The sequence below is a fragment of the Corythoichthys intestinalis genome, chromosome 7 (genome assembly GCF_030265065.1).
Source record: "Corythoichthys intestinalis isolate RoL2023-P3 chromosome 7, ASM3026506v1, whole genome shotgun sequence".
NCBI lineage: Eukaryota > Metazoa > Chordata > Actinopteri > Syngnathiformes > Syngnathidae > Corythoichthys > Corythoichthys intestinalis.
In genome coordinates, this window is record NC_080401.1 from 13,336,377 (window position 1) to 13,360,411 (window position 24,035).

Here is a 24,035-nt window from a genome sequence, read left to right on the forward strand (position 1 = left end):
TGCGTCCATGAAAGCATTTGATGTTTTCACCTCAATAAAGCGTTATAAATAAGCGTTCCCGTCAGAGGGGGCACTTCATCCGGGGCGGCTATTTTTCGGCACAACACCGGTCGATTTTCAAAATAATATGCAATCGTTACTTACTATATAAATAAAATAAACTGAAATGAGCTAAAACACCTGCAATTAATACGAATAATACACAAATCCTGCTACACAATTAAATTAATTCCTGCGTGGTGCTTTAACTTGAGAAAAAACATCAATAAAGCTTAGAAAAATGTTCATAAGAAAAAAATGTTAAAATCTTTGTCATTGGGATTGCTTTTTACTTTAGCACATGACTTCTTTTTTCTTCTTTCTTTCAAAAAGAAAGCTGGCCAATACGCGGGGTCTGAAAGGCAAAGTGTTGTTTTATTACCTTTAAATACCCGCTATTCTCGCGCGATCTTGCAATCCTCGCGTGAACCGATCGAGACGCTCCACAGACGCGCTGCTCGTGAAACGCGTCCTATGGAAATTGAAGCCGAGCGTCACTGGCGCGTTATCGCGGCGGGATCGTCGTTGACGTTTCTAGTGTGTTTGAGCCTTAAGTCTCGTTCCCTTTAAAAAGGAGAAACATAAATGCAGTTCATATGACTCATCAGTGGGGGTCGATAACGCACCATAAGACAGTTTGCGGCCGCCAAACAAACAAACAGAAGAAGCAGCCATTCATAACATAAATTGACTAGTCTTTACATCTCCGTACTCACTCTTCTTACTAAATACACACAGAAGGGTAAAATGCCTGCGACAAAGAATATCCGTGTTACTGACTTGACAGCTTGTCTTTTCTTCGTTGTGCTTCTGTCACATTACCCGGCCCATGCCTCGAGTGAACAAACGAAAACGGTGGAGTTTGACGTGAAACCGGGAGGAACGTTGTACGAGTTCACCGAATCTATTGTATGTATTTCTTTTTTCTTTTTTTTTTTTTTGCACGAGAAACATGCACCTGAATCATTAATATCCTGTAATTATTATTGAGAGAGAATAAAATTTAAAACGTTATCAGTTTACTAGTGTTTTCAAAACCACCCACCAACAAACGTGTTTTTCTACAAGTTAATTTCTTTATCACGTGCATTAAAGACAAATACTTTCGCTTTGTGATAGTCTTATTTGGCGTTAGTTTTGGAAAATCAACGAAAATCAAGTTCTGCATTCCTGAAAGTCTGGATCTTTGTTGTATCAGTATGCTAGTTTTTAGCATATTCCTTTACTGTACCCTTGTATCATGCTAATTACATCACCTAACGAGGGTTTCGACCGTGTTTTGTGTTTATTTTTCCCCGGAGCACTTGAAAGTAAACGTTAATAAGCTCTGGGTGTCATATTTACTACTTGGAACATGAAATCGGACTACATTTTGTCGCTGGTTGATGACGTCGTGGCCTGTGAACGACTGACACGTCGATGGTTGCAACAAAGATGCCATTCATTGGCCGAGGATAATAATGCGCTGCATTAACTTTGGGGTCTTATTTGATCAACCTTTAAATCCATTAATTAATTTTGTTATGGATACCCAGCACACCTTTATATTGATTTGAACTTCATATTATTGTAATTAGTTTGCAGAGATCACTCATTTGCAGATTGCAGGATAAATGCCCTGCAATCACACCTATAATAGAGGTAGTTAATCCTCAGAGTAACTCACTCATCAATCTAATTTACAACGGAACACAGCCTAAAAATAATTCACCAGTCCAATTTAAACCAGACCACATCCCAAAAGCAAGACAAGCTCAAATTGTTATTTTTAATGCACTGTTGCTGAAGGTGTCAACATTACTTTTTTTTTCTCCCCCCTTAGGGGGGTTACGAATGCTCGTTCTCATTTGTCGCACAAGGAGGAACCAACGAGGTGAGTGACACTCAACCTTTTTCACCTTCACAGGAAGCTGCAGTGCTTGCATCATTCTTTTAGTATTAAGATGCACAAAAGCTATGACTGCCTTTCCATCAAAAATATTCCCAATATTTCTTTCTTTGGGCATCCTTTTCATCTCAAAGCCTTCTTCATATTTCTTCATACAAAGTAGTTCATTTACTATGTCACTGACGAGGTCTGTGTCTCCCTTCCTCAGAATTGGTTAATGAGTGTGGGCCTCAGTGATGACAAAACCCATTTTTCCTGCTCCGTGTGGAGGTGAGGCCAACACATGTACACACGCATGCAAGACACGACCTACAGACTGTATTAGCAATTTGGAAAAACTAAGAAAGAGTAACACAAAGAAATGCTGCATGTTTTCCTGTAGATGGCAGTAATGTCATTTGTCCTCACACATATCCTCCTTTAGTGGTGCTTAGGTGCAAGTAATAATAATACAGTGGTACCTCAACATATAAAGTTCATGCATGAACATCTCTCACCTTTCGGCGAAATTCACTGTTTTCAAGTCAAAAAGGGTGACCTATTTGAATTGTGTAGATCCGAGGAGAAAATTTGTGTGTGTGTGTGTGGGGTGGTTTCGGGAGATTTAAAAAAAAAAAAAAAAAAAATGTCGGACGCTTGATATTCCAGCGAGGAAAGCGGCACAAAGCCAAAAAAGTGACCAAAGAGTGGCCAAAATATTGAGTTATTTCAATGAAACAAAGGAGGGTACACTTTTGTGTCCAGTCTCTTCAATGCCAAACTTGGCTACACATTGGCATGGAATGAACACCTAAAGCGCCGTCGCCCAGAAGTGTTTTATTGAAGTTGTTAAGCCTGTCGCGATATTCAATGAGTCCATTTATCGCACGGTAAATAAAACTGAGGGTGGTAATTTTCCCGGCTGCATTTTATCGGCGCGTGCGTGCATGCATTCATTTGTGTGTGCGTGTACACGTGCGTGTTAATGGCATATGAGACTCCAGTTCTTTTCACAGATGTTTATTGGTAATCAACACACCGTAGAATTAAAGTTCAGACATACAAAATAAGGAAACACATTTACTCGTATATTAAACCCGTTAACATTATCATTGCTACATTGAGGCTAATGGGGAAAAAAGCCAACCTACTTTAGCCTGCTATAAAACATTTGCAGTCTCCTCTAAAATGCAAACTTGCAGTTAAAAGGTGACACTTCAAACTAGAAAAATGGCTGCTTAACAGCATTTGCAAACGAAAAAAATGAAAAAAAAAAATTGATTACCGACACCACATGCAATGGTAATGATAAAAAGAACTTTTTGTGCAGAGTGTAAAGCTTCCTGTTAGCAGTTTAGCGAACGTACTTCTGGTGATCATTTCAAAATAAAAGCACATCATGTTTGTCATATAAATAATAAAATCTGGAGTTAATCCCACATACTGCAGAATTCAGATTCTACACGAAGAATAGCTTTAAAATTACACCCTTTATGAAAAATCTGATTGGCAATGAATAATTATTATACGACTATTATACATACCGTATAGGCCCGAATGTAAGACAGCCCTGATTATAAGATGACCCCCTCTTTTTCAAGACTCAAGTTTGAAAAGACTTTTTGAACAACAAATTAATTTTTATACAGAAAATAATTACAGTAAATGAAATGTAAATAATTAAATCTATTGTGATAAAACAACAAAATTGCAATAACTGCATTAACCATCGAAGTGAAGTCTAACTCTAACTGTAACTGTAGTCTTGAAACAAATCTGAATAAGGAAAATCATTGCAATAAAATAATGCAAATTGGTTAAACTTGAGATTAGCTGGGATCTGTCATGACAGAACATCACTTCAATGATACCTGGTGCCATCTAGCGTCGTGAATGTGTATAATATCTAGACCGCGAATATAAGACGACCCCCACTTTTTCAGTCTTATTTCAATGCAAAAAACACTGTCTTATATTCAGGCCAATACGGCAGTAGTATACTATAATATTAATGCTCGATATTTTTTTTAAAGAATTTCGAAAGGCGAAGTTAGTGTTCTGAATCTGTTTACATTCCATTCTTTTGCACTAGTTAATGCTATGAGCATTTGACGTCATTGTTTATTTGCGATTTATTGTTGTTATTTACATGTTTATTTGTAATGAATGAATTTAAGTGTTCCAAAATGTTTTTGTGAATTAATAAGTGTGATAAAAAATTTCAGTGCTAAATTAGTTAAAAAAAAAAAGGGGGGGGGGGATTTTTAGATTAGTCGACTAATCGTAAAAATGGTCGGCTGACTAATTGGGAGAAAATTAAGTCGTTTGGGACAGCCCTAGTTGTACAGTGTACCAGAACATATTTCCTCCACACCCGTCTCACCTTTTTTTTTTTTTTTACCCCAACCTATTTTCATGCCTGAAAGTTAATCCGTTCCAGGACCTTGTTTGTAAGTCGAAATGGTCGTATGTTGAACAGGATTTTCCCATAATAATACATTATAATTCCATTAATTCATTCCACAGCCTGAAAACCTACACTAAATCCTTAATAAATGCAACTGGTACTATTGCAAATAGCAATTAAACAGAGCAAAACAAATAGACTATTAATAAAAATCGGAATATATAATAATAATAATAATAATAATAATTCCTGTAATAATTAAAGATGCACCGATACCGATACTAGTATCGGCAGGGGGCGCCGATCCAGCCCGAAATGGTGGTAACGGTATCGGCGAGTACCAGCAAAGACGGCGCCGATACCATTTACCGGTCCATTATTATAACATTTGACCGCAGCCTTTTTTCCCTCCTGGCGCTCACTACACTCAGTCTCTGTGACATGTCTCACCTTTGTGTGATGACACGTGAACACCAAGCAGCTATCGCTATTGGCCTACTCCAGACCATTGAGAGCGGGCCAGTAGCCACTCCTAACCAATGACAAGGCCGCTTTTTCATATGGAGAAACCAGGAGAAATGGTGGCGGTCGGGCAGTATTTCAAAATAGAAATCACGTCGATTAAAATCAATGGCTGCATGCAAGATTTGCGGCCTGAAAGTTTCCAGATGTGGAGTTAAATCGGCCAACTTCAATACCTCGAACCTGATAAAACATTTGAAGACGAAATGTGAACGAACACAACGAGTTTGAGCCTGCAAGAGCAGGACTGCTATCCAGAGGAAGGGCGCTGGATCGGAGCAACAATCTCTGGTCAGTTCACTACGTCTACTTTACTTTTATTGTGTTTTCCTGTAAGAAATGCCGCAGTAATTTGGGAACTGTTTCCAAAGTAGGGTTGCCACCTTTCAGAAATATAAATAAGGGACTCCCCCCCCCTCCCGAAAAAAGGAGGCTAATAGAGAGACGGGATGCTGTGGTCAATTATTATTACTTTTAATTGTTAGCGTCCGCAAATGCGGAAACAAGGTTGAACCTCGAAGCAGACAACAAGCGGGGGATACGTACAAGAGTTTAATGATTGCAAACAAAAAAATAACACGTGATCGCAGGATAGAAGAAATAACAAAAGGACCCCGTGACAGCAGGAGCTCAATACTACAAACTCGAAGGTTAACTAAGACGATAGACAGCGAGCCAAAAAGCCAAAATAAAAACACTCAAATGGCTGCACATGGTAGAGGATACAAACGAGAGCAGCACACTAACAGAAAAAAACCCAATGCAGGTCCGTAACAAGCAAATGTAGCGAGACTCTAGTGCGAGATGTCAAATTGCGATCAGCAAGGCAAATATCTTTGAGACCACCCGTGCTTAAATGCTGCGCTGATGAGCCTGCATTGGATTCAGGTGCGACGTCAGGAACGCCCCCACGACCAGCCCAGCAACAAAACACAGTCTAACCAGCAGCAGAATGTGACAGTAATTTCATGAAAGTTGCACTGTTTGGCCTTTGAGAGGTTTAAAAAAGTTTATTCAGTTCATTCAGAGTTTATTATTATGAATTTATTTTTACTTTCTTACTGTTGGGCTAGCATTATACATGTTTTATTAATTTCACAAATGTAGCACTATTTTGGCCTTTGAGAGCCAAAGGTTTATTCAACTATTGTCTACTAGGGTTTAGTAGACTATTCACTTTGTACTAGTCTTTTTCCTATTTTGCAAAGGTAAGCAACAGCCTGACAAAGCCTTGATAGAATGATTTCACATCCAATTATGTAGCTCTTTGGGGAAAAAAAAAAAAAAAATATATATATATATATATATATATATATATATATATATATATATACAGTGGGGAGAACAAGTATTTGATACACTGCCATTTCCCATTGGCAGTGTATCAAATACTTGTTCTCCCCACTGTATATATATAACGGGGTGGTATCGGTATCGGCCGATACTGCACAGCCAGGTATTGGTATCGGTATCGGGGCCAAAAAATGGTATCGGTGCAACACTAGTAATAATGTAACCAATAGGGTTCTAATGTGGCAGATGTGTTTTGCGTGGTGTACCTCAATGCACTGCGGGGCTGACTTGACAGAATGAGAGAGTAGATTTTACTTTCAGTTTGTTCAGCTGTGGCGGACAGTAGGCATGTTGTGTTGCGCAAGTTCGGAAATAAATAATTAAAAACCTGACGAAGCTGGCGATTTTTTTGGCAGTGTTACCACAATAATAATTGTCACCTTAACTTATAAAGACTGGCGAACGGAGGTCTGAGGAGGAATGTTGAGATCGTAGACATTCTACGGCCGTATTGTCGAGCCAGTTCACGGACGGCACACCACACTCATATTTTTCTATCATCATTTCAATGATAACCTTCACCATTTTTCATCACCTGCACTAACATTCCATTTTTCATCACCTGCACTAACATTCTTTGAACAGATGTTGATTTCTAACACAAGAAAATCCGCCATGCATCTGTCTTGCGGGAAAACAAAGAAACTGCGTCGCTGTCATAAATCGTCGTATTTCGAGTATGTCGTCGAATGTCGAAACAAATGGCGAGTAAAATTTGTATCGGATGTCAAAAAGATTGTGTCGAAGCGATCGTATGTCAAGGTTCCACTGTGTAATGAATGAGGGGCAGTGATCACCCCTGTGGACAGCTTTCAAAAGTTGCTTTCTCCATTATGAATGTAATCAATGTTGGGGGGTGGGGGGGGATCAAATATGCATGAAAAAGTTAACATGCTACTTCTAGGTTAATGTCACCCCTGAAACTTCCAGTTTAGGGGAGGTTCCTGTGGTAATTGAACAAAAAAAAAAAATCCCTGTTTGAATGTTTTTGTGTTATATTAGAAGACTGAAAAACTAGCAGCTGATTAAAAAAGAAAAACATGTTTTGGCAGCCTTTGTGTGTGTTTGTTTTTTTAAATTAAGATTTAATCAAAATACTTTTAGCAAGGCAGCTGTGCTGCTTTCTAGTTTTCCACACGCTTTTGTGGGATTTTTTTTCAAGTACTTTGACTTCCAGCCACGCACCAAAGACATGCTTGTGCGTTGAAGTAATCCATTCTCATGTGACTTCAGCTGAGTTCTTGAAAGCATTCGGTCTTGCATTGTTATTTATTTATTTTTTATGTGATGCCAGCACAGAAGAGTACGAATGACATCAACCACTGAACCAGAAATGTAAATTACTGCAACATGGAAAAGGGTGTGGAAGCCCTTTTTTCCCTCTTGCTTTAAACTGAGAAACAATAGAGCTTACAGCAATTGTGTTATGGGAGGTTTTCATGATGTAGGCCTTAGCGACAACTTGTTGTTCTTTCAAATACAAAGTATACATTAAAAAAATAGTGCGCTCTAATTGCTTCAAGACACAATGAAGTAATTTAATACCAGCAGTTTTTGGGGGGAAAAATGCCCACTTAAGTGCCAACAGTTTTGGAGGATTTGGACAAATCTTTCAAGTCCCCCTATCAGAACAGTCTTTTTCTGTTATTATATACATCCAATCTACCGAAAGAAAACGGTAGATTCCTTTGTTTCACCAGAAAAAGTTTATAATTATATTGTTTTAATTTATTTAATAATTATCAATGGACCGTTCAATACATTTTGCGAAGTACTTTACTTAAAAAAACTGAGTGAATGTAACTTTTTGTGAAACCAAAAAATATCAAGCAGAACTGTGACTTTACATCTTTGGCAATTAATGAGCTAAACACCAATCACATCAATCAATCGTTTAATTAACAATCCGTTATTGTCCATCCTTAGTTACACAAATTAATGTATGCAAATGAAGTAATATGCATGACAACTAATCATTTTGTTTGTTTTCTCTACAAAGGCCTACAGGGAAATCATACTTGTTTTTCACTGCTTTCAAAATGGAGTTGAAGGGAACCAAAGTTGAATATGCAAATGCTTTCGTAAGTATAAACAAACCACTTTGTGTCATTGTTGTCTTTTCAAGTTGACAAACATGAATTGTCCGGTGTTAGGTGCACAACTACTTGGTCAAAGACTAAGGAGTATAAGTTATTTTTAAATGGTTTTGCATGTGTGTACGACCACACATTTGATTGACACGGACGTTTGGATTTGAAATAAAACCGCAGTGATGCATTATTTTCACAATTTTAAATTGTTCACAAATAATGTTATAATAACATATTGCGATATGCTTTAATCAAAATAATCCAAGGTTTGACAAGTGAAATTAGCCATATTTTTCAGATTGGCCACAGCATACCACATTCCTGCACGTTTCATGATTGGGATAACAAAAGATTGGCTGCTAATGTCACTACCCGATCGTGACGGGCTACCGGATCGCGATGGATTGGTACTGTGCATGCACGAAACAACGTCACTTCCTCTCGAGCGGTGATGGCAGCTACTGATATTTATGTGTTAGGTTAAACGATAAAAAAACATTCTGCTTTTTTTTATTTAGTATTATTTTTGGGGGGTGATATTTTTTAGAAATGACTCGTAAGACAGCATCCAATGATTATGCGTTCAAATTAGGCATGTGCCGTTATGATATTCTGACGGTATGATAACCTTAAACCAAAATATCACGGTTTCACGGTATTGCAATTACAGCTCTAAAATGTGTTACTTTGAGATTCCTGGGTTTGAATTTTTTATGTTTTTTTCCATTGAGCAGCATTTTTATTTTTCAAAACATATTAGCAAATTGGAACATGAGTATAATGTTAAGTTGAATTTAAAAAAATAACAAAATATTCTAAATAAAATTTAAATAAATGCATTCCTTTAGGTGAGCCTAAACTCACAGCCACAGCTCAAAATTATTACCATAAGAACAAAAATAATTGTATCATTTTCCATAAAAAGGAGGCGTGTATGACTCATATCTTGCTTTACGTTATACACACACAGTCTTTCTCAACACAGACGAAAAAACAAAAAAACAACATATGTTTTACCCCCGCCAGACACACTAAACACACTGTAGTTAACTCTCGTAGCTGTTGGGAAATGTTTATGACGGTGTTTATTGACCTTTAAGTTTGTGTAAATGCGAAATCAAATGGAGGTATTGCCTCCTCGGCAGCCACCCTCTGCAAATATGTTTCACATGTCGGTTGGCCCTCCTCCTCTAAGCAGTGCCCGTCTGTAACTTTTCTGCTTCCGAAGTATTCCCATACCAGCGATTTCATTTTCTTCAATAGTGGAAAAAGTTCAGGAGTTTCACCTCCTCCAGCCATAGCACAGCTGACTCACTGACACTGAATAACAACCGGTGGGAGAGGGATGAGCCTTGCAGCTGCAAGCGAGAGATTTCTCCATGCATTTTTGGGACGTAGAAAGTAGCTAATTCCTTAGGTACGGTATAACGGAAAATTTTTGCGGTTTTGAAACCTCGACGTTTTCATACCACGGTTTACCTTAAAACCGGTAATAGGCACATGTCTAGTCAAAAAGTCCTTTGTTCGGATATCTAACTTGTAAACTATTAAGAGTCCATACCTTGTAGTAAAAATAGGAAAGAAAACATTTTTGAGCCTTTTTTTCCCCCGCAAACCAAACAAAACAACCCCACGCACCCACCCAAAACAAACAAACAAACAAACAAACAAAAAAAAACACACCAAAAAAAAAGCTATTGAAGAACCAACCCCATTATTATTCCCCTTTAAGGGGGAGAAGAACACCGATCAGAAACAAATATGTACACATATATAACGTTTCCCAGGCATAGTGTAAGAATCCACATCAAAATTACAATCTGTGCTTCTAACATATGATGAAAAGGGGTTCTAAGTTTTCTCAAAGGACTCAAATGATCCACAGAGTGTCAGTTTGATTTTCTCCAATTTGAGAAAATACAGCATCTCCTTGATCCAATAGCCTTGCGTAGGCGGGACTGAACATTTCCATCGCAAAAGAATTAGCCTCCTAGCCAACAAGGTTGAGAATGCAATGAAGTCCCTCTTCAGAGGAGGTAGAGAACGTACAGATGGAGCTACACCAAACAAAGCAGTCAAGGCATTTGCAACAATGTCGACCTCTGTGATTTCGACTTTTTATATTCTTGAAAGACATTACGTTGATGTATAGATCAATAGGGTGGAGGAATGGGTGCTGCACATTCTTGTACATTAGGTGCCGATATGCACCTGAAAGTTGCTTGCAACCCGGCATGAATCACAAGAAGAATTTTAACACGCATGCGCAGTACGGCTACCCAATTGCAACTGGGTGGTCACGTGACTTCGTTATTTCACGTCTTTTGTTGGTTTTATGCTTATAAATGCGAGAGATTCAGACATATAATTTTATATTTATATATTTTATACAATATAATGTTTTTATATGTCGGAATTTAACACCTTAGGGGCATCATGGCAAGTTAGAGAGAGGAGAGGAAGTGATGTCATTTTGTGCATGTACAGCAGCAATGCGTCGCGATCCAGTAGCCCGTCACAATCGGGGAGTGACAGTTCAGTTTCCATCGTGTTGACACTTTATAGTGTTTTGTTGGGCCAAGGAATTGTTTATACAAATCAAAAGTCAAGTTTCTATAATATGGCCTCTTTAGAAATGCTTTCATTGGTTTTGCTAGTGCACCAGTAGAGTAAATTTTTTTGAGTTATAATAAATTTGTGCCTAGTCAGCGTCCCCCACCAATAGCGTGTGATCAGCTGGCACTGCACAAGTATTGGACAATAAAAAGCTGACACCAATTCACCGCTATAGCAAAGACACAAGATCCGGTGACAGTTTCGACTTGCTATTACATCGGATGTTCGCCGTACTGATCCCAGCCCCCTTCATTGTGCTGATCAAAGTGCTTCCCCACACTCTGAGGAGGTTTAGAAAGTACAGAGTCTGCACAAATGTCACACAATCAAAGCAAAGCGGCACTGAGGATGAACTTTTTGTGTTCTTCGTGTAGCCTGTAAATAAGGACGCCTCCAGCTTGGCAGTACAACAAGGCTTAAGATGTCTGTGCTTTACGCTTGCCTAAGTTTGCCTAGATTCATAAAGATGGTAATGTTCGGTTTTGAGTGATACTGCCGGCAAGGTATTACTTTATTAGGGACATTATATGGAGAATGGACTTTTCTATTACTTGAACATAGTTTTTGGTACGCAAAATGCCTGTCCAATGTCCAGTCATCAAGTGTGAAATGATGCAAATAAGTTACAAGTGCATGTTTATGAGCTGCCGATGTTGGAAATGGGTAGTTTAAATCATACTGAGCTTTCCCAACGTTACTTGATATGATTTTTAGACTGCTCGGAGGGAGGGCTCAAGGTCTCACTCGCTTTGCTGAGAACACAAACTATTCCTACTCCTGTTATACGTGTACAGATTAGAATGAAATTTGGTAGATCTATACTAGGATTTTACAAGATCTGATCCTCGGAGCTTGATTCTTAATTTATTACTATTTTTTTTTAAATTATTCATTTAATGGATTATTTAGATTATTTTTTTGTGGACTTGTTGTTTCCATTAGGTTCCAAGTTAGCCAGTAGAGGGCATGTGCGCTCTTTGGGTGAGCTGATCATGTCTCTGGGGTTATGAGAATTTGCCTGTAGGTGCAGAGCTAGCCAGTGGAAGGCATACGGGCTGTTCGGTTTCACTTATCATGCCTCTGGGTCAGAGGTTGGCAACCCAAAATGTTGAAAGCCATATTGGACCAAAATAACAAAGAACAAATATGTCTGGAGCTGCAAAAAATTAAAAGCCTTATATAAGCCTTATAGTCAGGGGTGCACATAATTTTTTTGCCTAGGTTCTCAGAGGAGGACCTGGAGATGTGACTTGGTCCTCATTGAGCTTGAGAGCCGACCCGCCTGATGCGATAAAATTATGACAAGCTTTACTTAGAGCCAATTACCTTTAATTAATTATATTAACAATTAATGCTCGATTAACATCAACTGGCACAACAAAATTGCCATTACTTCGAAGTGAAATGTAAAGAAATAAACATAAAAACACCAATTCAAAATAAAGGGCATTATGCGGCTCCCACATTAACTCCAAGCCTTTGTAAAAGTGGGATGCCCTCCTCCTCATAAGAGCTAATTGAACGTACATGTTTAGCTTTGTGAAATGCGAGCAAAAACATGTTTGTCAGTGCATAGCGCTGTGCAGGGCGAGTGGGGTGCTGTCTGACATCAATAGTTTGCTTAAGTGCCACATGCTCTGTTTTTTTCATGCTTTTCAAAGTTTGGATGGCTGAAATTCTTTGACCCTACTACATAAAATGCGCTGCTTTTATTAGCGACATTGGAATTCTCACGGCAAATTTTGTACCACATTTCCGTGCAAGCATCATTTGCTTCTAGCCATGGTACCTACCTCCTGCAGCCACTTTTCAGCAAAAGTCCTTTTTTTCGGTAGCTCCGGTGACGTCTCTCTCGTCTGTCTTTCTTTTGACGGGGGTGGGGGAACACGGAAATAATTACCGGTACTCAGTGGGGCCTGCCTCTTTGACATTTTGAGAAGTGATTTTCTCGTGTCCGCCGCAAAAACAGTGGTCAGCCATCGGTATGCAAAAGCGTATGGAATCCGTTGAGGGCCCGCGCGTTTGTCTACGTCCAGTACGCATGCGCGCATGCGGACCACTTATGTGCACCCCTGCTTATAGTGAAGGCAACACATTCTGTGTGTATCTATATTAGCTATATTAGCTTACTATCAAAATGACTACCGGTAAATTGGCTACAAATTCATAATGAGCCTTCATGATTAGATGTTTATATTCCCTGCAGTGCATCCTATTGATAACAAATAACGCACCACATGACTACTCTGTTGTATGATGCCACCTCAAGTTTAACTTCATTACAATAATAAGAGATTAAGTTTCATTGGTTAGAAATCCAATTTTTGGTATAATTTTTTATTTTGAAGATTCGAAAAAAACAACAAAATAGAATGTGCATAACGTGACCCTTATCTGGGCAACCAACATATAGTGCAACAAAACGCAGCCTGTATTTTTAAAAACTAAAACAGCCCCCTTTTGAAAAGGTAAATATACAGTATTATCAGAGTTCACGTACCTGCATAAAAGTGCACTGTGTTCGATATCGATCACATCACACCACTCATCACAGGCAATTGAGAACGCTGGTGCTGAATTATTAATGTCCTTGATTTGCCGAGGCGGTGATGTTGCCTGCCATTTTTATGGCCCGATCTTTCACTGTCTTAGCGGAGAAAGGCATGTCTTTGATTTGCTGTATTATTTCAGTTTTGTTTTTGAAGTCTGCAATTAGGTGTTCTAATATGTTGATGAATGACTTCTTCATTTACTAGTCACCATCTGTGAACGGTTTTCCACGCTTTACTATCTCCCAGGTTGCAACAAAACTTGCAGCGCTAGTGTAGTTTGGAGATGCAATCCACTTCTTAAATCTGTTTTTGTGCTCCTCTAATTTCTCCAGAAGTAATGCAATCGCACTTTTTCTCTCACTCCCAACTGGGTACTCTGCTGCAAATGTAGTATGCCTTACCTGGAAATGTCTCTTCACATTACCAGAGGTGGGTAGAGTAGCCAAATATTTTAGTCAAGTAAGAGTACCGTTACCTCGAAATAATATTACTCAAGTAAAACTAAAAGCAGTCGTCCAAAAAATGTGCCCAAGTACAAGTAAACAAGTACTTGGTGAAAAGAATACTCAAGTAATGAGTAACATTGTGAGTAACTGCTTATATTTTTGTTGGATTTTTTTTTTTTTAAACAATGGTATTTTTTTTTTCTGAGCACAAAGTTATCTATACGGACTGTTGTTATAATGAAACTGAACAATAACCCATTACATAACCACGTTAAGCCAAAAAAATATCCCCCAAAAAATCATTTTCTGACGAGAGAAAAATAAACTACATTAATGAAGCATCATTCATCCAAAGTGCATGACTGCCCTCTGGTGGAGAAAATAGTTCCGCGTTTGAATTGTGAAGAGTTCCTTCATATTTGCTATTATGAAATTAAAAGTGTCATATCTCCGGTTTTCTTTGGTTAGTCGGTGCCAAATAAAAACTGGGAAAGAGGTTAAAATCCACGCTTCCGAGTCATGTTGAGGGGAGCGCTCTATATCAAATACTTCATTTTTTCACGGTGCTTTAAAGACACCACATGATGGAACATGCTGGCGTGAAGATAGAACGGCAAGCTTGGGTCTGATTGGTATAATGAAGTCATGTGATTATTGTTGCAACATCTCATTGGTGAAATCTTTACAGCCACTCTGGTAATACACCAGGCACGTCCCTCCTCTTGGCATTGCTGGCGAAAAAAATGGTAAATCTAATATGTAGAATAAAGAGGAAAAATGTAGCAACTCTTGTGTAGCCCAAAGTAGCTGAGTAATACTACTCTTAGAAGTATAATTTCTTAAAACGTTACTCAAGCAAATGTAACTGAGTACATGTAACGCGTAATCACTCTTTTTGTGATTTGACAACTTCTCACTACAGAGCAAACATTCAGACAATCCTTCCGCATTGGCAATGAATGCAATTGATTAGGCCCAAGAAACATTGAATCCTCTGTACTCCTGAATTATTTTTCTCTTTTCCTCTTTGGCATCCATGGCCCATCACACAGTCGCCAGTTTGTTTACAACAGCCGCCCTGCTGATAGAAATGTCTGTCGCAGACTATGACTCAAATCTTCGTTGACCGAAATGTTGAAATGTAATATTTATTCTACACATTTTTACAGCATTGGAAAACATTAAGACTGTTTGTGTCATGTTTGTCCTCCTACAGAAACAATATTTAAACAAAAATATATTTCCCTCCCCCATCTTTTTCCATTTTCAAACATTTTTGAAAAAGCTCCAAGGAGCCACTAGGGCAGCGCTAAAGAGCCACATGCGGCTCAATAGATGCCTGTTGACGACCCCTGCTCTGGGCTGTTGAGATGTTTTAGGAACAAGTCGGTTAGTTGTAGTTCATTTGAACTTGTTTTTAGCAAGTAATGTTCACGCTACACATCAAAGCTAAACACTACTCAGAGCTAATGTGTTATTGGATGCTCATATTGGTATTAGATGCAATTTATTCATATACGTGTATGTTATAAAAATCTGCTGCACAGTGTTAAAACTGAAGAATGATCAAGATTTTACTTTCCTGTATTGGATGTCACTAAGTCAGAGATTCTCAACTACTTGGCTCAAAAATCTTGTGAAGCACGGTAATAAATTGGGCAGTTGTGCCTAATGTTATAGCCCAGTGGTGTTTTTTTTTTTTTTTTTAATTATTCAAACAAAGCTAGACATTCTGTGCTGGCTTTGATGCGGGCCATGAACGTGAATTATGCGTTGCCAGAGATGCACTATTTATAAGTTACACTGCATTTTTATTAATTATTCTTCAGGCGTGATAAGATTAAGTCTCTAATAGGTTGGCTTTACATTACTGAGCCAAAGTGAATGACGCACATCATCAGCACCACCACTTTGCTTTCCCTTTGATTTATTGTCTCATTTTTCACCTCATCTTCCTTCACTTGTCTCCATGGAAACCCGTTTTATCACCCTCGGGTTGTAACCGCCATACATCCCAAACAACAAATGAAATCAGGCAGAGATGAGGAAGAGAGAAAAAAAGGTTGAAACTTTATTTGGGTTTCATGAAGGGAAGGTCGTGTTTGGACTGTCTTCCTGAGCGATTGTTGTGGCCACGCCTCCTTCCACCATTCAGGACGTTCTCTTGGTGTTGCCCCCACCTGCTGTGGTCCACAGACATGCACACAAAGAAATAACCTGAATAATTGAGTACACAAACAACTCTTGGCTACACCCATTGACCTTGTCACACTTTTATCCTGAGCTGGGCAATATTATCAGTACATTGTGATAAGAAATGACACAATACATATATTGATCGCTTTTCAATATATTGCGTGAATCTTTTTGAGAAATACTTCATGATTATTCATTTATTTTGTTGACCCCCCCACAAACGCCATCTGACCTTGTGACGTCGCAGGTCAAGTTCACATTTATGGACAATTCTTGTTTGAAGGGAGCCATAACTATAGGCAATGAATACTAGGTACTTAATTGAATTGGGCGTGCCAGATGCAAATACAACCATTTCACGATTTTTGTTTAACTGATTTTCACACAGTTGCTATAAATGTCAGATATGTATTAAGTCAAAATGGTCGTATGTCGTGCGGGATTTTCACATTAGAATTATACATTACATACACTAACATTATAATTCGATTAATTCGTTCCACAGCCCCAAAACTATGCTAAATCTGTAATAAATACTGTAGGTACAATTACAGACATCAATTACACATAGATAAGCAAATAAATTATAAATACAAATCAGAGTAATAATAGTAATAATAATATTACGAATCGGGTTCTAATGTAACGGTTGTGTTTTGCATGCTGTTCCTGAACAGTTGTTGTTGGCAGCTATGGTGGACAGTAGCTGTGTTATGTTGCACATATTCTGAAATAAATGAGTAAAAACCTGACGAAGCTGGCGACTTCCTTGCTGACGTTACAATAATAATAAATCGGAGATTAAAACGCTTTTTCATCGTCACCTTATCCAGACTGTTAAACGGAGGTCGGAGGAGGCAGTGGGTGGATTAAAAAAGGATACATCTGCTTGAGGACCGCTGAGATCGTTGACAAAATCTGGCCGTATTATCGAGCCAGTTCACGCGCACCACGCTCATATTTTTCTATCATTTCCTCCTTAATTTCGATAGTAAGCCTCACATTTTTCCTTTTTTCACCACCTGCACCAAAGTTTTTGGGACCCATGTTGATTTCTCTTACAAGAAAATCCGACGTGCGTTCATCTTGCGGAAAAAAATTAAACTGAGACTCGGTCATAAATTGTCGTATTTCGAGCATGCTATCACAAGTCAAATTTTATGTCAATGTTGATGCGATCGTATGTCGAGGTACCACTGTAAGTTACAAAAGCTAGCTAGCTAAAATTTCTGAAAATTGTTTGCAGTAGCAAGTAATGAAGAGAATTAGTTTGACTGTTTTCTGTTTTTCATTCATCTGTAAACATAACATTTGATGAGCATTGCACAATATACAGTGCCCTCCATAATTATTGGCACCCCTGAAAAAGATGTGTTTTTTAGCTTCTAATATTTTTTTTTAATTCAAATAATATGGGACCTTAATGGAAAAAAGAGAAAAATCCAACCTTCAATACAAGTGCATTCATTCAGTGGGGAAAAATCCCACATAAATAAGAAATTATTTGATATCAAATAATGTGTGTCAAAATTATTAGCACCCCTGGTGTTAATACTTTGTGCAACCCCCTTTTGCCAACAAAACAAGGTCTGGGGACTGAGATGGCCATCTCATCTGACCAAAGCAAACGGTCCCAGGCTGTATTTTTGTGTGAGACCAAGATTGAGCGTTTTGGCAACAAACACTCTAAGTGGGTCTGGCGTGCCACGAAAGATGCGCAAGCTGAAAAGCACCTCATACCCACTGTGAAGAATGGGGATGGGTCAGTGATGCTGTGGGGCTGTTTCGCTTCCAAAGGCCCTGGGAGCCTTGTTAGGGTGCATGGCATCATGAATGCTTTGAAATACCAGGACATTTTAAATCAAAATCTGTTGCCCTCTGCCCGAAAGCTGAAGATGGGTCGTCACTGGGTCTTTCAGCAAGACAATGACCTTAAACATATGGCCAAATCTACTCTGAAATGGTTCACCAGACACAAAATCAAGCTCCTCCCATGGCCATCTCAGTCCCCGGACCTTGTTATGTTGCCAAAAGGGGGTTGTACAAAGTATTAACACCAGGGGTGCTAATAATTGTGACACATATTATTTGATGTCAAATAATTTCTTCTTTATGTGGGATTTTTTTCCCCACTGAATGAATGCACTTGTATTGAAGGTTGGATTTTTCCTCTTTTTTTTGCATTAAGGTCCCATATTCTTTGAATTAAAAAAAAAACTAGAAGCTAAAAAAAACACATATTTTCCAGGGGTGCCAATAATTATGGAGGGCACTGTATTGCAATCTGCCATTTCCCTATTGGATCATATTTAGGGCCCGAGCACTAAGCGTGCGAAGGCCCTATTGTTTTGCAAAGGATTATTTTTAGGGCCCGAGCACTAAGCGTGCGAAGGCCCTATTGTTTTGCAAAGGATTATTTTTTTTTTTTTTTTTTTTTTTTTTCAGGGCAAATGAAAACGGCCAATTTGGAGGCCTGAACATGCACGAAAAGTCACCAAAATTTGCACATACGTCCGGAAAATTGTAAATTTCGATAATTTTGCAACGTTGCAAAAAAATATTACAAAATGGCTCAGTGGCGCCCCCTTGAAATTTTAAAATTGGCCTATAACATTAGGGTCTGTCAGCGTAGAGCAATGAATTTCGGGGGGTCTATACCTTGTCCAAAACCGCTCCAAAAAAGCATTTACACCCATATTCCAAACCCAACAGGAAATCGGTTATTTTGGATCAAATATGAAATTTTTATCGATTTACAGGGTGCACATTTGAGACCTTTTCGCCGAGGGAGTTAGTTGGATCATCTTCAAAATTGGTGAGACTGTTCAGGAGACATATGAAATCTTAAGTTTTGAAAATGGTGCGTTTTCATTCACGGGTCTGACCTGGGCGTGGTCCCAAAGTCGGCCATTTTTTCGGCAAAATGACAAATTCAGTAAATGACTAATAGTTCCTTGACACAACGTTCAATCTTTTTCATATTTGGCATGTATGTGTGGTATCCCACCCTAAACACGATTGCATTGAAATATTACCCATTAGGTCTAGCGCCCCCTAGTGAGAACAGGAAATGCCTTTTTTTACGAGACAGGTTCCTCCTCCAAGGGAAAAAACTCTGTTGGCCTCAAACCTGCATCAGGGGAGCCTTAAGACCTGTGTTCAGGTGCCTGATGAAAAATATTGAGGTTTCGTTGAGGCGGAGGGGTCCAAACAGGAAAGTGAAAATGAACGTCAACAATTTGTCACGCAAAAAGCTTTGAATAGTCATAACTCGGCAGATATACAACATATCTGCGCCAAACTTCCTGTGTTTGTTGAGAGTCATACCCTGAAGGTTCTTGTAGGGGTCATTTGCATCAACTCTACAGTGCCAACTAGTGGCGACAGAAAGAAGTTTTAAAAAAGGCCTTTCCTATTGGGTTTTTTCAACATAGAGCGAGGAAATTTGGGGAGTAGATACCTTATGCAAAACTGCTCCAAAAAGTCTCTTGCACCCATATTCCAAATCCAACAGGAAATCGGGTATTTTGGATCGAATGTGAAATTTTCATGGGTTCACAGTAGGAGTTTACATTTGGAGGCTTGAACATGCACGAAAACTCACCAAAATTTCGACATACATGCGGTTTTGCATAACGTTCAATAATCTTGCAACGTTACGAAACAATTTAACAAAATGGCTCAGTGGCGCCCCCTTGAAATTTTCAAAAAGGCCTCTCCATATAGGTTTTTCTAACATAGAGTGATGAAATTTGGAGAGTCAAAACTTTGTGCAAAACTGCTCCAAAAAGTCTCTTGCACACACATTCCAAATCCTACAGGAAATCGGGTATTTTAGATTGAATGTGAACTTTTTATCGATTTACAGTGTGCACATTTTACACCTTGGCACCTAGGGAATTAGTTTGATCATTCTCAAAATTGGTGAGACTGTTCATGAGGCATATGAAATCTTAAGTTATAAAAATGGTGTGTTTTCATTCACGGGCCTGACCTGGGCGGGGCGCCAAATTCTTCCATTTTTTCGCCAAAACACCGAATTCGGAAAATGACTGATAACTCCCTCATACAACGTTCAATCTATTTTAAATCTGGCATGTGTGTGAGGTATACCAGCCTGAGCAGGACTGGATTGAAAATTTACCATTTGTGCCTGACGCCTCCTAGTGGGAACAGGAAATGCCCTTTTTTACGGGACACACTCCTCCTCTAAAGGGAAAAAATCAATCTACCTCAAACCTGCATAAGGGAAACCTTAAGACCTGTCTTCAGGTGCCTGATGAAAAATATTGAAGTTTCGTTGAAGCGGAGGGGTCCAAACAGGAAAGTGAAAATGACTGTCAACAATTTTTCTCTCCAAAAACTTTGAACAGTCATAACTCGGCAGATATACAAGATATCTGTGCCAAACTTCCCGTGCTTGTTGAGAGTCATACCCTGAAGGGCCTTGTAGGGGTCATTTGCATCAACCCTACAGCGCCAACTAGTGGCGATAGAAAGTCACTCGTTTTTCCAAAACATGTCCAGTTCTTTTCATGTTGGTCATTGTAGTTTCAAGACCTATTAAAATACTTTTTTACGGCCCATGTCCACGTGTCTCTGTCTGTTGCCGTGACGACCCTTTGTTCGCCATTTAAAGGAAATATTTTTTTTCAGAGACTCAGGGAGCTTATAGAGCCACAATAGTTGGCACACTTGGTCGAATTGGCCCAGTTAGAAGATTAATTTTGGTTTTGAATAAGGGCTTGGCTGCACAGCTCAGTAGTGGCTCCTTTTTTGTAGTACTCTCTCCAATAGGGGTTTTTATCTCTTGGGTGTGGGAATGTAAATAGGCGACTTTCGAGCATGTTAGGTTCTAATGAGATGATTAGAGAGGAGGATCTCCCACCACCCTGACCTGCACACAGTCCGAGTTGCGTGACGTCCGAGTTGCGCTAGATTGCGAGGGCCCGTTCAGTCCTGCTTGCAGGCCTAGTTTTTTTATTAGGGCCCGAGCACTAAGCGTGCGAAGGCCCTATTGTTTTGCAAAGGATTATTTTTTTTTTTATTTTTTTTTTTTTTTTTTTTTTTCAGGGCAAATGAAAACGGCCAATTTGGAGGCCTGAACATGCACGAAAAGTCACCAAAATTTGCACATACGTCCGAAAAATTGTAAATTTCGATAATTTTGCAACGTTGCAAAAAAATATAACAAAATGGCTCAGTGGCGCCCCCTTGAAATTTTAAAATTGGCCTATAACATTAGGGTCTGTCAGCGTAGAGCAATGAAATTTGGGGGGTCTATACCTTGTCCAAAACCGCTCCAAAAAAGCATTTACACGCATATTCCAAACCCAACAGGAAATCGGTTATTTTGGATCAAATATGAAATTTTTATCGATTTACAGGGTGCACATTTGAGACCTTTTCGCCGAGGGAGTTAGTTGGATCATCTTCAAAATTGGTGAGACTGTTCAGGAGACATATGAAATCTTAAGTTTTGAAAATGGTGCGTTTTCATTCACGGGTCTGACCTGGGCGTGGTGCCAAAGTCGACCATTTTTTCGGCAAAATGACAAATTCAGTAAATGACTTATAGTTCCTTGACACAACGTTCAATCTTTTTCATATTTGGCATGTATGTGTGGTATCCCACCCTTAACACGAGTGCATTGAAATATTACCCATTAGGTCTAGCGCCCCCTAGTGAGAACAGGAAATGCCTTTTTTTACGAGACAGGTTCCTCCTCCAAGGGAAAAAAATCTGTTGACCTCAAACCTGCATCAGGGGAGCCTTAAGACCTGTGTTCAGGTGCCTGATGAAAAATATTGAGGTTTCGTTGAGGCGGAGGGGTCCAAACAGGAAAGTGAAAATGAACGTCAACAATTTGTCACGCAAAAAACTTTGAACAGTCATAACTCGGCAGATATACAACATATCTGCGCCAAACTTCCCGTGTTTGTTGAGAGTCATACCCTGAAGGTTCTTGTAGGGGTCATTTGCATCAACTCTACAGTGCCAACTAGTGGCGACAGAAAGAAGTTTTAAAAAAGGCCTTTCCTATTGGGTTTTTTCAACATAGAGCAAGGAAATTTGGGGAGTAGATACCTTATGCAAAACTGATCCAAAAAGTCTCTTGCACCCATATTCCAAATCCAACAGGAAATCGGGTATTTTGGATCGAATGTGAAATTTTCATGGGTTCACAGTAGGAGTTTACATTTGGAGGCTTGAATATGCACAAAAACTTGTACAAATTTGCACATACATGCGGCTTTAGATAACGTTCGATAATCTTGCAATGTTACGAAAAAATGTAGCAAAATGCCTCAGTGGCGCCCCCTTGAATTTTTCAAAAAGGCGTTTCCTATTAGGTTTTTTTAACAGAGAGTGATGAAATTTGGGGAGTCGATACCTTGTGCAAAACTGCTCCAAAAAGTCTCTTGCACCCGTATTCCAAATCCAACAGGAAATCGGGTATTTTGGATCGAATGTGAAATTTTTATCGGTTCACAGTAGGAGTTTACATTTGGAGGCTTGAACATGCACGAAAACTCACAAAAATTTGGACATACATGTGGCTTTGCATAACGTTCAATAATCTTGCAACGTTACGAAAACATGTAACAAAATGGCTCAGTGGCGCCCCCTTGAAATTTTCAAAAAGGCCTCTCCATTTAGGTTTTTTCAACGTAAAGGGATGAAATTCGGAGAGTCGATACCTTGTACAAAACTGCTCCAAAAAGTCTCTTGCATGCATATTCCAAACCCAACAGGAAATCGGGTATTTTGGATTGAATGTGAAATTTTTATCGATTTACAGTGTGCACATTTTACACCTTGGCACCTAGGGAATTAGTTTGATCATTCTCAAAATTGGCGAGACTGTTCATGAGGCTTATGAAATCTTAAGTTATCAAAATGGTGTGTTTTCATTCACGGGCCTGACCTGGGCGGGGTGCCAAAGTCGGCCATTTTTTCGGCAAAATGACAAATTCAGTAAATGACTAATAGTTCCTTCACACAACGTTCCATCTTTTTCATATCTGGCATGTATGTGCGACATCCCACCCTTAACACGAGTGCATTGAAATATTACCCATTAGGCCTAGCGCCCCCTAGTGAGAACAGGAAATGCCTTTTTTTACGAGACAGGTTCCTCCTCCAAGGAAAAAAAATCTGTTGACCTCAAACCTGCATAAGGGAAGGCTTAAGACCTGTCTTCAGGTGCCTGATGAAAAATATTGAAGTTTCGTTGAAGCGGAGGGGTCCAAACAGGAAAGTGAAAATGACTGTCAACAATTTTTCTCTCCAAAAACTTTGAACAGTCATAACTCGGCAGATATACAACATATCTGCGCCAAACTTCCCGTGCTTGTTGAGAGTCATACCCTGAAGGGCCTTGTAGAGATCATTTGCATCAACCCTACAGCGCCAACTAGTGGCAATAGAAAGTCACTCGTTTTTCCAATACATGTCCAGTTCTTTTCAGGTTGGTCATTGTAATTTGAAGACCTATTGTAATACTTATTTACAGCCCATGTCCACGTGTCTCTGTCTGTTGCCGTGACGACCCTTTATTCGCCATTTAAAGGAAATATTTTTTTTCAAAGACTCAGGCAGCTTATATAGCCACAATATTTGGCACACTTCGTCGAATTGGCCCAGTTAGAAGATTAATTTTGGTTTTGAATAAGGGCTTGGCTGCACAGCTCAGTAGTGGCTCCTTTTTTGTAGTACTCTCTCCAATAGGGGTTTTTATCTCTTGGGTGTGGGAATGTAAATAGGCGACTTTCGAGCATGTTATGTTCTAATGAGATGATTAGAGAGGAGCATCTGCCAACACCCTGACCTGCACACAGTCCGAGTTGCGTGACGTCCGAGTTGCGCTAGATTGCGAGGGCCCGTTCAGTCCTGCTTGCAGGCCTAGTTATTATTATTATTCTTCTTCTTTCTTCATGGCAAAT

At 39.2% G+C, this 24,035-nt stretch overlaps 2 protein-coding genes across 5 annotated transcripts in view; one reads left to right on the forward strand and one right to left on the reverse strand.

Annotated features, from left to right (window-relative positions):
• Positions 1–635: 635 nt before the first annotated feature.
• The window catches only part of mydgf (myeloid-derived growth factor), a 33,649-nt gene continuing 10,249 nt past the window's right edge, over positions 636–24,035 (forward strand). Inside the window, exons 1-4 of one of the 2 annotated variants that reach the window (XM_057841156.1) lie at positions 636–948; positions 1,862–1,912; positions 2,136–2,197; positions 8,188–8,269. In XM_057841156.1, coding sequence (XP_057697139.1) covers positions 787–948; positions 1,862–1,912; positions 2,136–2,197; positions 8,188–8,269 — 357 coding nt within the window. In that variant the 5' untranslated portion in view covers positions 636–786. The remainder of the gene's footprint in view (positions 949–1,861; positions 1,913–2,135; positions 2,198–8,187; positions 8,270–24,035) is intronic. The other variant, XM_057841155.1, reaches the window with a different exon arrangement.
• LOC130918914 (uncharacterized) overlaps positions 15,584–24,035 on the reverse strand; it is a 59,064-nt gene continuing 50,612 nt past the window's right edge. For 2 of the 3 annotated variants that reach the window (XM_057841154.1, XM_057841152.1), the window contains one exon: positions 15,584–16,075. The gene's annotated coding sequence lies outside the window, so the exon portion shown is untranslated. The remainder of the gene's footprint in view (positions 16,076–24,035) is intronic. The other variant, XM_057841151.1, reaches the window with a different exon arrangement.